Genomic DNA, 15,359 nt, shown 5'->3' with positions numbered 1-15,359 from the left:
AGGGACAAATTTTAAAAATCAGGTACCTGACAATGTATAGGATATAACAAATATTGCTAGAAATATGAAGAAACAAAATAATGAACTATAAACAGGAGAAAATCAGTCAAAAAACACACAGAAATATCATGTATTATACATTTACAAAGAACATTTAAAAACAGCTCTTACAAATATATTAATGACTAAATTTAAAATTTTACTTGTTTGGCTTAATATCAGGTTAGACACTGCAGAAGAATAGATTAATAAACTTGAAGAGAGAGCAATAGAAACTATATAAAATATATAGAGAAAAAATATTGAATTATGCCTAAGAAATCTATGGAACAATCTTTAAGTTATCTAATATATATGGAAGTTTAGTCCCAGAAGATAGGGATAGGCATAAAAATATTTGAAGATTATGGTCAAAAGTTATCAGATTATTGAAAAACATAACTCCACAGATCTCTGAAGCTCAATGGAATACAAGCAGTATAAGGCACATCATAATCTAATTGCTAAAAAAAGATTAAAAGAAAAAATTTAAAGATAGTCTACCCAGAATTATTTTTCCAGTGAAAATATTCTTCAAACATGAAAGCAAAATAAAACCATGGTCAAGCAAAAACAAAACAAAACAAACAAAAACACAAATCCTGAATAATTTTTTGTAGTAGACAGCATTATAAGAAATGCTAAAGAATGATTTTTAAGCTGAAGGAAAACTAATATTATTTGGAAACTCCAATCCCCACAAATGAATGAAAAGCTAGAAATCACTTTTTTTCTTTTTTAATGTGTGTAAATAGAAAATGTATTTGCTTTTTTTAATTTCTAAAATTTCTACTTTTTTCTCTAAAGTAAAAATAATAGCAATGTGGTGAAGGGTTTATAAAGTCTGTAGAAATATGTATACTATAAAAATAGCACAAAATATGGGAAGGGAGACAAGTGAGCATAATATTGTCAGATACATATTCCAAACTTTAGAACAACAATACATACATAAAAAGAACAAAGGGCTATAGCTAATGAATCAATAGAGGGCCTTAATGAAATACTAAAATAATAATAATAATATTACGTAATTAAAGGAAAATATGGAAAAGAAAAAGGTCAAATAAGGAACAAAAAACTGATGGAGTAGAAGGAAAACTAGACTTTAAACCCAACCATAGATAACTGTATTAAATATAAATTCACTAAAACACACCAAAGGTGGACATTGTCAAATTGGATGAAAAAGCAAGACCCTATAATACTATAATATACTATTTGCAAGAATACCATTTTAAATGTGTGTGTATATCTATCTATCTATCTATCTATCTATCTATCTATCTATCTATCATCTATCAAGAATATATATGTTGAAAGCAAGAAGATAAAAAAGATATAAACATTACTCATAAGAAAGTTAAAGTTACTATCTTAATATCAGGTAGTATACTTTAGCACAAGGAATGTTACCTAATATGAAGATAGATATAAAAAGATTAATTTCTCAAGATGATATTAGAAATCTAAAATGTATATGCACCTAATGACAAAGCTTTAACATATATGAAGGACAATTTGATATTAAAGAAGAAATTGACAAATCCCCAATTATAATTGGAAATTTTAACACTCTTCTCCAGTAACTTATAAATTATAAGAATAGCAGGATGGAAAAAATAAAGTAATATTCTTCTCCAGTAATTTATACATTACAAGAACAAAAAGACAGAAAATAAGTAAAGTACAGAAGTCTTGAATACAATTATTAACCAACTTAACATAATTTATATTTAAAGAACACTACAGCTACTAACTACAGAACACATTAAAAAAATCTATTCATGGAACATTCACAAAGATTAACTATATGATAGACCATAAAAGAAGTATCACTCCTTATTACAGAACTGAAAATTTAGAGAGTATATTCTTTTTAAAAAAATTGTTACTGGAATATAATTGATTTACAATTTTGTGTTAGTTTCAGGTGTACCACAGAGTGAATCAGTTATACGTTTACACTCTTTATTTAGATTCTTTTCCCCTATAGGCCATTACAGAGTATTGAGTAGAGTTCCTTGTGCTATACTGTAGGTTCTTATTAGTTATCTACTTTATATATAGTAGTATGTTTATGTCAGCCCCAACCTCCCAATTTATCCTTCCCCCGATAATCCTGTGGTAACCATAAAGTTTGTTTTCTACATCTGTGGCTCTACTTCTGTTTTGTAAATAAGTTCATTTGCACACTTTTTTTTTTTAGATTCCACATATAAGTGATATCATGTCATACTGAGTGAAGTAAATCAAACACAGAAAGACAAATATCATATGATATCATGTATATGTGGAATCTTTAACTGAAACAAAATTAAACTGTACATCAATAACAAAAGGATACTTGAAAAGTCACCAAAATATTTGGAAATTCAAAAAAAAAAAAAAACCCACACAAGTAAATAACCAAATGATTAAAGAGTAAATCACGGGGAAAATTAGAAAATATTTTGAACTGAATAATAATGAAAACATAATGTGTGATATAGTTAATGTAATGTAATGTAACATCATACTAAATGATAAAACCAAAAATGTCCTCCTTTCTTTTTTTCTCTTTCTTTTTTTCCCTAACTACTTATGTTCAACATTTAATGGGAATGGATCCTAGATAGTAAAATAAGCCATAAAAAGAAATAAGATGTCTTAGAGACAGGAAGGGAAGAAGTAAAACAGTCTCTGCAGATGCTGTAGATATGTATGTGTACTATGTTGAGAATCTACCAAAAATTACTAAAGTTAATATTTAGGGATAAACTATACAAAATATACACATGACTTATACACTGAGAAATCACATAATATTGCTGAGAGAAATGAAAGAATATCTAAATAACTGAGGAGATATACCATGTTTATGGATGACAACACTCAGTAGTGTTCAGATGTCAATCTCCCTAAATTCACATATGAATTCAACATAATTCAGTCAAAATCCCAGGAAACTTAAATTAGCAAGCTACTTTTAAAATTTACATTAAAATTCAAAGAATATAGAATAGCTACAACAATTTGGTTAAAAAAAAAGAATGAACATAAAAGACTTAACACACTTGATTTCAAGATTTTCTCTAAAAGCAGTAGTAATCAGGAAAGTGAGGAACTGGCATAAGACAGGTTTACAGATTAAGGGAACAGAAGATAGTCCATAAATAGACCCACACATAAGATTAGTTTGTCACAAAAATGCCAAGTAATTCAATGGGGAAAGAGTGCTATTTTGAGCAAACAGTACTGCAACATGTGGATATTCATATTGAATAAAATTTAAAAGATTGACAATACCAAGTATTTTTCAAGGATGTAAAACAGCTGGAAATTTTATAGATTTCTGGTGGAAGTATAAATTTATATAGTTATTATGGCAAATAGTCTGGCAGTTTTTTATACAGTTAAACATTTACCTTACATTTAACCTAGAAATTATACTCCTAGTTACTTACCCAAGAGACATAAAAATGTGTCCACCAATAAGTTGTACATGAATGTACAAAGCGTTTTTATTCATAATCGCTTAAAACTGAAAACAACCCAAATGTCCAATAGTCAAGACTGGGTAAACAAATTGTGGCTTATCCATGTATTAAAATACTACTCAACCATTAAAAGAAATGACCTATTAATCCACACAACAACATAGATTAATCTCACAAATCTTATGTGAGAGAAAAGGCCAGACTAAAAAGGGTACAGACTGTATGATTCAATTTACATTACAGATTAAAAAAGACAAAGTAATCTTAAATTATGGAAGTCAGATAATTGATCACCTGGGGCAAGAGTGAGGGCGATAAGGAAGGGGCATGAGGAAACTTCTGGGGGTGAAAGAAATATTCTATATCCTGTTAACCTAATTAAGGTGATGGTTGAATAGGCATGTACATTTGTCAAGACTCTTCAAATTGTACACTTAAATAGATTTATTTTATTTTTTGTAAATTATATCTTAAAAAAGGTTTATTTTTAAATACCACTATGAAAATAGTGTACATTATTCTTTGTGGACATGTACAAGAGTTTCTCTGGGGATTGTAATTAGTAATTCCATTCCATCTCATTAGTGATCTTCCAGATCATAGAATATGTAATTATTCTCACTTGTAAGATGATTCCAAGTTTTCCAAAGTTGTTGTACAAATATAAAACCCTACCATGTGTATAAGACTTCTTATTGATTGGCATCCATGTCTACAATTACCAGGTTTTTCAAAGTACTACATTTTGCAAATCTGTTAGGCATGAAATAAAATTTCATTGTAATCTAAATTTACATTTCCCTGATTATTAATGAGAGTCAATGTGCTGTCATATGTTTCTTGATAATTTATGTTTTTTTCTTTTGTCTTTTTCTCATTTTTATGAGTTGATTTCTTATACATTTGTAAGAGTTCTTTATTTAATCTGTAGGCTTTGTCAGTTATTTGTGTGGCAAGTAACTCCTCCCCAGTTGTGTTCTTTTAATAAAAAGATTGTTAATATTAATGCAGTCAAATGTATAAATATTTTTATGGGTAGCAATGTTTTATATGTTGCTTTAAAAGCTAATTCCTCCCTACAACAAAGACATAAAAGCATTTTATATATACCTATTTCTGCAAGAGTTACTATTGACATTAACATCTATTCAGCAGACCCAGGAAAAGTGAAAATGGAGGATCATGTGGAAAATTCGTTCCTGGATCACATTTGGTACATTGTTCTTTCCGTATTCTATTGACCAGAACTCAATACCATGCCCCTACTTAAGGGATGCTGGGAAAATGAGGCGTAATTATGTGTCCAGGGAAAAAGGAAAATGTGGGTTTTGAACACTTAGTTAATCTATTCTTCTGAAGAATATTTTGGTTCTTACAACACATTGAATGCACTCGTTCCTTTTCCCAAGGGAGACTAACTAAATCTCATCTGGCTTCTGCATCCACTCAAGTCCAAGATGTCCACATCTCCATCCGGTCTAGATATGGATCATCTTGATTCTGTAACATATGTACTTAAAAGAGAAGTTCATTATCTAAAGAAAAAATATTCCACTCAGAAAAGAGAAGAACAGGAGCCCCAAACTACTCACTGATCCATCACAAATATGAAATTCTCCTGTAAGATCATTCATTGTAAAGCTTTTCTCTCTTGTGTGTGTGGGAAGAATGAGAGAGTTCTTAATTATACACTGATATTACTCTTTGTAAGAAATTACTTTGTCTATCCTCCAGGGTATCTTGACTTCCCTTTCTGACATTTTTCTTTCTTGTTCTATTTCATGGCCACAGTTGAAATGTGTATTGAGGAGTGTTCCCTCCTTGGGGGTTGTACAGATTTTGTCGTTCAAATTCCTGTTGATCTACATTTGGAAGCTTAAAATTTGTTTTAAGGCTCAAATGCTCAAAGATTTGTTGCTGTTTTAAACTGAGACACTTGGTTTCTTTGGCAATGTAGTCATCTCAAAATCTAATTGGCTTCTGACTTGTTTGCTTTCACTCAATTCCATGTACTAATAACTTCATTGAAAATTATTCAATAAATAAGATTTGAATTAAACAATTAACAAAAGCTATCTAAAAGTTAATTTTAAAACATTTATCAAAAATAAAATATACCTTCTTTTTCCAAAGGACATATAACTTTCACAGTAATTCATTCTATATTTAGCTACAAAGATTAATTTAACAAGTTCCAAAAAGCAGAAACTACAAGTCACTATCTCTACATGTCAAAATATATGGCATGTGGTTACCTCTGATATCAGAGGTAAAAGCAGTCATACTTTTATTATTAACCATAAAAAATAACTATATCACACCTCTAGCTAAAAAAATTAGAGTACAATAATAAATGTGCTAATCAAGAAACAGGAATAAGGAAATAAAAAAATAGAAACTCTAAAACACACACCAAAAAATTAAAAATTAAAAATGTTTTTTTAAAGACCAGTAAAAGAGACAAACCTTTGACAAAACTAATCATTGTCACTAACATCTATTGGGTATTTACTACTTGCAATGTATTTTGCTAAGCAGTTTATAAGAACTTAGCTCACTTAATGCTCAAAGTCATGTTATGAAACTTATTCATTCATTTACTTCATAAACATTTATTAAGTACCAACTATGTGCCCAGCACTCTATGAGATACTGTGGACATACTGCTGAACAAGAGAAATGATGCCTCTGCCCTCAAGATATTTGCATTCTGAAAGAACAAATAAATACCCTCATTTTACAGTTGGGGAAACCATATCATAGAACTTAGATAACTTTCCTAAGGTTACATAGCATCTTTGTGTTTGAATTTTATTGTATTCCCTGGTATATCCTGCCCCTAACCAGCAAAGAATGCTAAAAAGGGGAGGGGGAGATTGAGAAAGCACATAGTCATACCATTAAAATTGTAAAGAAAATACAAATATTATCACCATATTATTGCAAAAATTTTTTTCACCTACTTGCTCTGTGCCAGGTAGTACTTTAAATCATTAAATGTTTATAATTACCCTCTGAGTTATGTATTATTATTTTGACCATATTTTACATTTGGGGTAACTGAAAAAATGAAATGAGATATTAAAAAACTTGTAGTTGCATGCAAATCAAAACTACAATGACGTATCACCTCACACTGGTCAGAATAGCCATTATCAAAAACGCTAGAAACAATAAATGCTGGAAAGAGAATGGTGAAAAGGTGACCCTCCTACACTGTTGGTGGGAATGTAAACTGATACAACCATGATGGAAAACAGTATGGAGGTTCCTTTAAAAACTAAAAATAGAACTACCATATGACCCAGAAATCCCACTACTTGGCATATACCCTGAGAAAACCATAATTCAAAAAGAGGTATGTACCACAATATTCATTGCAGCACTATTTACAATAGCCAGGACATGGAACCAACCTAAATGTCCATCGACAGATGAATGGATAAAGAAGATGTGGCACATATATACAGTGGAATATTACTCAGCTGTAAAAAGAAACGAAATTGAGTAATTTGCAGTGAGGTGGATGGACCTAGAGTCTGTCATACAGAGTGAAGTAAGTTAGAAAGAGAAAAACAAATACTATGTGCTAACACATATATATGGAATCTAAAAAAAAAAAAAAATGGTACTGATTAACCTAGGTGCAGGCCATGGATAAAGAGGTAGACATAGAGAATGGGCTTGATGACATGGGGTGGGACGGTGAAGCTGGGATGAAGTGAGAGTAACATCAACATATAAACACTACCAAATGTAAAATAGTTAGCTACTGGGAAGCAGCAGCATAGCACAGGGAGATCGGCCCTGTGCTTTGCCATGATGTAGGGGGTGGGGTGGGGAGGATGGGAGGGAGCCTCAAGAGGGAGGGGATATGGGGACATGTGTATGCATATGGCTGATTCACTTTGTTGTGCGATTATACTCCAATAAAGATCTATTAAAAAAAAACAACAACCTTGTAGTTGCAGAGCTGTTTTTATCCTGAGAAGTCTGGATGCAGAATACAGGCTTAACTACTACTAAAACATGTGACCACTTATGATAGAAGAATTTTTTAAACCTTTAAACAATTGGCATTTATATAACTCACTGCTAAAACATTGAAATTATGGATGGAATGCTTGATTTTCTAGGTAAACATGAATTGCCAAAGTTGACACAAGCAAAAATTTATATACAAATAATTAAAGAAAACATGGAAGAAATTGAAAACACTTTCAAAAAACTAACTCTACTGATGGTGGCATGTGCAGGTGAATTTTTGTGAGTCCTCTCAGTGTTCTAAGGAACATATAATTTCTCTATTATTTAAGCTATGAGCATAAGAGACAGGAATGTTCTGGCATGTTTACCAAGCTATCACCCATCACTATGATACCAAATCTGTCAATGCTATCTTGTAAACAAAGCAACCACCAACTCACTAACAAATATGCACACATGCAAACCAACAAACCTAATGAGTACAGACAATCTCACCTTTGAATATAGATGCAAAAATCTTAAATTTAAAAATATATCAAATCCATTCTTTTACACATTAAAAGAATGATATATCAGGCCAATGTAAGTGTTATTTGAAAATGCAAGGTTCAGTTTTCCTGGATATTGAAGCAAAAATTGTCAACTCTAGTACAGCAATTTCAATTCTATATTTTATTCCTAAGAAACAAGTAAGAAAAGTGTTAAAAATAAACAGGGTGTTTACCATAGCATTGTTTATAATAGTGAATATTGCTATTGCTCCAGTCAGGAAAATTAGTGGAAAATATCCTACATTTAGCAATTATAATCCATCGTAAAATGTTACAAAACATCCAAGTAGTATACACAAAGCACTTTGATGTTTAAAAGGAAAAAAAAATCCCAGCCGACTGCACAAATAGGGAAAGACTTTACTGAAGAGGAGGCATTTAGAATGGGTGTCAAAGAATTAGTAGCATTTTAACCGATATGACTGGGAACACACAAAGTTGTGTTTCTGGGTCAGGAGATATGGAAGGAAGTAGTGAGAAATCGAACTAAAAAAGCAGACTGGGTACAGAGCATAAAGTACATTAAATGTAGATAGTAATAAATAAACAAGTGGAACAGAACTGTGAAGGCTAAAACAGATTTAAGCATGTGAGAACCAATTATATAACAAAGGCAACATTCCAAAAATTGTCAGAAAAGGAGTTTTAAGGGTACTAAAATAATTAGTTGCACTTTCTATTTCACGTCAAAAATATGAATATAGTCCAGATGGATTAAAGATCCAACTGCTAAAAAATAATTTTTTAACAATACTACCAGAAACGCTGAAGGAAATATGGACATAAACTTGGGTTTACAGATAATTTTACAAGCAAACAAAAATTCAGAAGTCATGAAGGAAACTACAAATATGTTTGTTTCTCCTAAAAATATTTATAAAATTGTATCACAGATACCATCATAAACTATCAATATACTGAGAAAGAATTTTCCTGAGAAACAAAGTCATAATAGCCCTAATACACAAAGAACTCTAAGAAATTAAACAATACAAACAGGCAAATAGAAAAGTGAAGAAATAATTTTAAAATAACATAAGCAAACAATTCCCAGAAAAGCAGATTCAAATAGGCAATATAATTATGAAAAGATGTTCAACTTTCTTAGAGTCCAGAGAAATTTTAACAGAGTGCCACTTTTAACCTTTCAATGCTGACAAAAATTAAACAGATTGTTCACATAATGTGGTGGCAAAGATATGGGAAAACAGTTTCATATATTACATATAAGTGTGGAAACTGTTACTATATTATTGGAAAACAATCTGGCAGTACTTATTAAAATGAAAAATGTGCACGCCCTTTGATCTATCAATTCCACTTATGTGAATGCTGTAGAAAATAAAAAGCAATGGTATATGATATATGTACAAGGTTGCTTATAGAAATATTATTTCTTAGTAGCAAAAAAAAAAAGGAAAATGGTTGGGACTATGCTGAATGTCTAACTATAGGGGATGGTTGATTAAATTCTGATACATCTATATAAGGGAATAATATGCAGCTATTAGCCAGAATAAGTCAGGAATTGTTCTTGGATTTGATATTTTATTAATAAAATAACTCACCATATGTGTTTATATATGCATCACCATGACAAGGTGGGAAATTACTTGCTAACTGTATTTCTTTTTGCAGAAAGAAGATACTTGAAGGGGTGGGAGCAAAATAAGTTCTTAATTCACTTTTTCTGACTCTTTTGTTCAACTTTTATAATAAGCATATATTATTTTGTAATTTATCCAAGTTATTTTTGCCATTTAAACAAATTTACAAAGTTAAAAAAATAAAGTATAATATATAGGAATATATATATATGTAAAATAGAGTCTCTGAATTGCTTTCCTGAAATACAAAAGAAAAGGAAACTATCCTCCTTGTAATCTAACTACTTACCAGACGATCCACATAGAAAGTGAAGTATATCAACCAGCACATGGTCCTTAATTGTGATGACACTTTATCTCACTCAGCCTATTAAGTGCTTAAATTACCAGATAACAGAATCTATGTTCTTAATAGTGGAAAGTGTATTAATGGTATTTTTCTTCCTTACTGTAGCCCAGTTCCATCAATCACATGGATGAAGGTTAATGGTTATATTCCTGGTAAAGCACGTCTGCGTAAATCTCAGGCAGTACTGGAAATACCCAATGTGCAGCTGGACGATGCAGGCATATATGAGTGCCGAGCTGAAAACTCACGTGGAAAAAATTCCTTTCGTGGACAATTACAAGTATACAGTAAGTGTTTTCAGCAAAAATGGATGCTCTAGTCCCAAGAGTCAAACTGAAAATACAAACTAATTTGAACTAAATATTTCTTGTTAGCTACATTAAAAAATGAGTAATAATTTATAATCATGTTTCTTTTACATGGCAAAGCATCAGGTAAAATTACCCTACACACAGAAATGCTTTAAATTAAAAATGAATGGGGAATTATAAGTTTCTTTGTACAACATAAAGAATTGATAACCTTAAAAATGAGATACGTTTCCAGCACCAAAACCATCCTCTAAGTTACAAATCTTGTAACCTTTATTAACTTATTCTTGCCTTTGGCCTGAATCAGAAGTCACAATTAATGCCCATGAACCAAATCCTACTTGTCTTTTTTTCTTGTAAGTAAAAATTTATCGGAACACAGCCTCACCCCTTTGTTTACATATTGCCTAGGTCAGCTTTTGCACTGATAAGGCAGAATTAAGCAGTTGAGACTGAGATCAGCTGACTTGCAAAAAGCCTCAAATATTTGCTATCTCATACTTTACAGACAAACTTTGCTGCCCTTACTCTAAATTAATGCATCTGTATAGTAAATAAACTTCACAGCCTACAAGTGTTTATATTGTCCAAAAATTTCAGAGATAACAAGTTATGTGTAAAATTTGGAAAATCTTCAAAAATATGTACAATATCATCTTCACTTCTATGAATCACAAATTGTACTTTTCATATTTACTACTTTTCATATTTGCTTTTATAATGTACATTATACATAAAGGGAAAGTGATAATATTCTTATTTCTCAGATGAGGACACTAAAAAAAAGAGGAAAACTATGCAGAGCACTGATACAAGCAAATACAGATGTTTCCAATATGAAATTAAACAAATTTCATATTCAACTGAATCTGCCAGCAGCTATAACTGTCACTGTATCTCAAGATCAGTTCTTCTAAAAAACTTAATGTTCTTCACAGGGACTTTGAAAAGTATTTTGAAATATTAATATTCAACCAGTTTTCCTTTTCTTATTTGTAACAACTCCTTTAGAAATTCAGCACTCCAACCAACTTGACTATGCCATGCACATTTTGTTCATAAACTCATCGATTCAATTAATGTTTATTTAGTGGCTATTACTGCACTACATGCTAGTAATAGAGATTTGAAGGAGCTCTTGGTCCACCAGATCAGATGAAAAGCAAACCCCACATAGGGCAGAGCATGCTATCTGCCGTGATGAAAGCATGTTCAAAGGATTATGGGAGCACAAGGTCCACTGCATTCTACGGGGATGATTCAGGAAAACATTCCAGAGAATTTGTACCTTAAGGGCTATCCCACCTACCAGTGATCTGGCAGCCAGCCAGGTCAGGACCCAGCCCCTACCATCAGCAGGCTGGCCCCAGTCCCAGGACCCCCCAGGGCCACATAACTGGCTACCAACCAGTGGGTCAATGCCAGCCCTGTGTCACCAGACCATGAAACCAGCCATGCTGGGACACAGGCACTCACTCCAGCAGGCCAGCAGCCACTGTATGAGGTAGGGTCAGACAGCAAATGAGGCAGACATAAATTAAATAGAGGCTAGAAAACAATTTCAAAAAATCAGTGAAACTAAGAGCTGGTATTTTGAAAAGATAAACAAAGTTGATAAACCTTTAGCTAGACTCATCAAGAAAAACGGGAGCCCATATAAATTAAATCAGAAATGAAAGAGAAGTTACAGCCAACATCACAGTAATACAAAGGATCATAAGAGATTACTACAAACAATTATATTCCAATAAAATGGACAATGTAGAAGAAACAGATAAATTCCTGGAAATGTACACTCTTCCAAGAATGAATCAGAAAGAAATAGAAAATATGAACAGACAAATTTCCAGTAATGAAATTGAATCAACAATTTTTTTTAAAAAAAAGAAAGCTTCCAGAAAACAAAAATGTCCAGTAGCAGATGGCCTCACACGTGAAGTCTATCAAAAATCTAAAGAGTTAACATCTATCCTTCTCAAACTATTCCAAAAATTTGCAGAGAAAGAAATGCTTCTGAACTCATTCTTCAAGGCCAATATCACCCTGATACCAAAACCAGACAAAGATATCACACACAAAATTTTAGGCTAATATTATTGATGAACATAGGTGTACATATCTTCAACAAAAAATTAGCAAATTAAATTCAACAATACATTAAAAGGATCATACACTATGATCCACTGGGACTTACCCCGGGGATGCAAGGATGGTTCAACATCCACAAATCAATCAATATGATATACCATCCTAACAAATTGAACAATAAAACTCAAATGATCATCTCAATAGAAAAAGGCTTTGACAAAATTCAGCATGCATTTATGATGAAAACTCAGCAAAGTGGCTATAGAGAAAACACACCTCAACATGATAAAGGCTATATATGACAATCCCACAGCTAACAGTATACTCAATGTGGAAAGCTAAAAGTATTTTCTGTCAGATCAGGAACAGGACAACGATGACTACTCTTGCCATTTTTATTCAAAATAATGTTGGAAGTCCTAGCCACAGCAATCAGACAAGAAAAATAAAAGGAATCCAAATTGGATTCCTGCAAGTATCCTGCAAAAGACAGGATACTTTATAGATAAAATCCTAAAGACACCATTCCAAAACTATTACTACTCATCAATGAATTCAATAAAATTACAAGATACAAAATTAATATACAGAAATATGTTGCATTTCTAAATAAAAAATCACTGCAAACTCTCAGAAAGAAAAATTATGAAAACAATCCCGTTTATCATCACATCAAAAAGAGTCAAATACCTAGGAATAAATCTAACTAAGGATGTAAAATACCTATGCTTGGAACATTATAAGACACTGATGAAAGAAATTGAACACAACACAAACAAATGGAAAAGTATAGCATGCTCAAAGTTTGAAAGAATTAATATTGCTAAAATGACCATACTACCCAAGGCAATCTACAGATTCAATGCAACCCCTTATCAAAATATCAAAGGCATTTTTTACAGAACTAGAACAAATAATTCTAAAATTTGTATGAAAGCACAAAAGGCACTGAATAGCAAAAGCAATCTTGAGAAAGAAGAACCAAGCCAGCAGTATCACAATCCTTGATTTCAAACTATACTACAAAGCTCCAGTAATCAAAACACTACAGTCCTGGCACAAAAACACACACCTAGATCAGTGGAACAGAATAGAGAGCCCAGAAGTGAACCCACATGTATATGGTCAATTAATCTATGACAAAGCAGGCAAGAATATAAAATGAGGAAAAGACATCCTCTTCAATAAAGGGTGTTGGAAAAATTGAACAGCCATATGAGAAAGAATCCAACTGGACTATTTTCTCACACCATACACAAAAATAAACTCAAAATTAATTAAACATGTAAAAGTAAGACCTGAAACCATAAAAATCCTAGAAGAAAACATAGACAGTATGATCTTTGACTTAAGTCTTAGCAATTTTTTTTTTTAGATCAGTCTCTTCAGGAAAGGGAAACAAACGCAATTTTAAAATGGAACTAAATCAAACTAAAAATCCTTTTCACAGTAAAGGAAACTATCAAAAAGGCTGCCAACTGAATAGGATATTTGCAAATTATACATCTGATAAGGAGTTATAAACCAAAATATACAAAGAACTCATACAACTCAACATCAAAAAAACAAACAACCCAGTTAAAAAATGGGCAGAGGACCTGAATAGACACGTTTTCAAAGAAGATATGCATATAGCCAACAGGTACATGAAAAGATGTTCAACATCTCTAGTCATCAGGGAAATGCAAATCAAACCAACAATGAGCATCACCTCAGACCTGTTAGAATGGCTATTATCAAAAAACAACAAATAATTGTTGATAAAGATGTGGAGAAAAGGGAACCCTCATGCACTGTTGGTGGGAATATAAATTGGTGTAGCCACTGTGGAAAATGGTATGGAGGTTCCTCAAAAAATTTAAAAATAAAACTACCATATGATTCAAACATTCCACTCCTGGGTATTTATTCAAAAAATGAAAACAATAATTTGAAAATAAATATGCACCCCTATGTTTATTGCAGCATTATTTACAATAGCCAAGATATAGAAGCAATCTAAGTACTCATTTATAGATTAATGGATAAAAATGATGTGAGATTTTATATATATATATATATATATATATATATATATATATATATATATACACATATGATGGACTAATACTCAGCCTAAAGAAAAAGAATGAAATCTTGCCCTCTGCAACAGCAAGGATAGACCTAGAGGGTATTATGCTAAGGGAAATATGTCATAGAAAGACAAGTAACATATGATTTCACTTATATGTGGAATCCAAAAAACAAAATAAATGAACAGACATAAAACAGAAACAAAGTCATAGGTACAGAGAATAAACAGGTGGTTGCCAGAGGGGAGAAGTGTGGAGGAATGAAAGGAATAGATGAGGGAGATTAAGAGGTATAAACTTAAAAAAATATTTGACAATGGAGGAAAGACACTTTAACCGTATCTTACAGATTTCATACAATTGCAATGTTATCTTTCTGATAAAGAAATTTTTCTCTTGTAATTTTGAAAGCTTATATATTTACATATATATTTATAATGCACTAGAATGTTAGTAAATATAGAACAATTTTATATCAAAAGAAATTTGAATTTACAAATTATTTTTCTAAAGCTATTCAGGTTCTATCAGAAAAGAAAAAGCAGAGCAGTTATTCAATAAACTGACATGTTTTATTACTTCAATCCATGCTAAAGCTGCTTTAGTATTTGGAAGAAGTGATACCTCTAAGCCTTCTTACTAAACAAGTTTCAGTGCTCTCCATGGGGAGAGTCTAGCCACTTACTGTAAAGTGGGTAAAACAACAAGATTTGCTTCACTTAGATTATCAGAAAATTATCATTGCTATATTTTTTACACAGGAAATAGAATGCTGTGTGTAATGTAATGCTGTGTTTCTTCCAACCACCAATAGTTAACGCATAAGAATTTGTGAATATTCCATATGAGTTTTGAGCTTGGTGAAATATTTGAGAC

General features: G+C 31.7%; 1 protein-coding gene across 5 annotated transcripts in view; it reads left to right on the top strand.

Moving 5' to 3' along the window:
* Positions 1 to 15,359, top strand: part of CNTN5 (contactin 5) — a 1,356,013-nt gene that overhangs the window by 1,053,629 nt on the left and 287,025 nt on the right. For all 5 annotated transcript variants that reach the window (XM_067038233.1, XM_067038231.1, XM_067038232.1 and 2 more), the window contains one exon: positions 10,118 to 10,299. In XM_067038233.1, the coding sequence (XP_066894334.1) occupies positions 10,118 to 10,299 (182 nt within the window). The remainder of the gene's footprint in view (positions 1 to 10,117; positions 10,300 to 15,359) is intronic.

This window comes from Kogia breviceps, chromosome 7, assembly GCF_026419965.1.
Source record: "Kogia breviceps isolate mKogBre1 chromosome 7, mKogBre1 haplotype 1, whole genome shotgun sequence".
Taxonomy (NCBI): Eukaryota; Metazoa; Chordata; class Mammalia; order Artiodactyla; family Physeteridae; genus Kogia; species Kogia breviceps.
The sequence above is the reverse complement of the archived record's forward strand: the minus strand, read 5'-3'. Positions and strand labels throughout refer to the sequence as shown.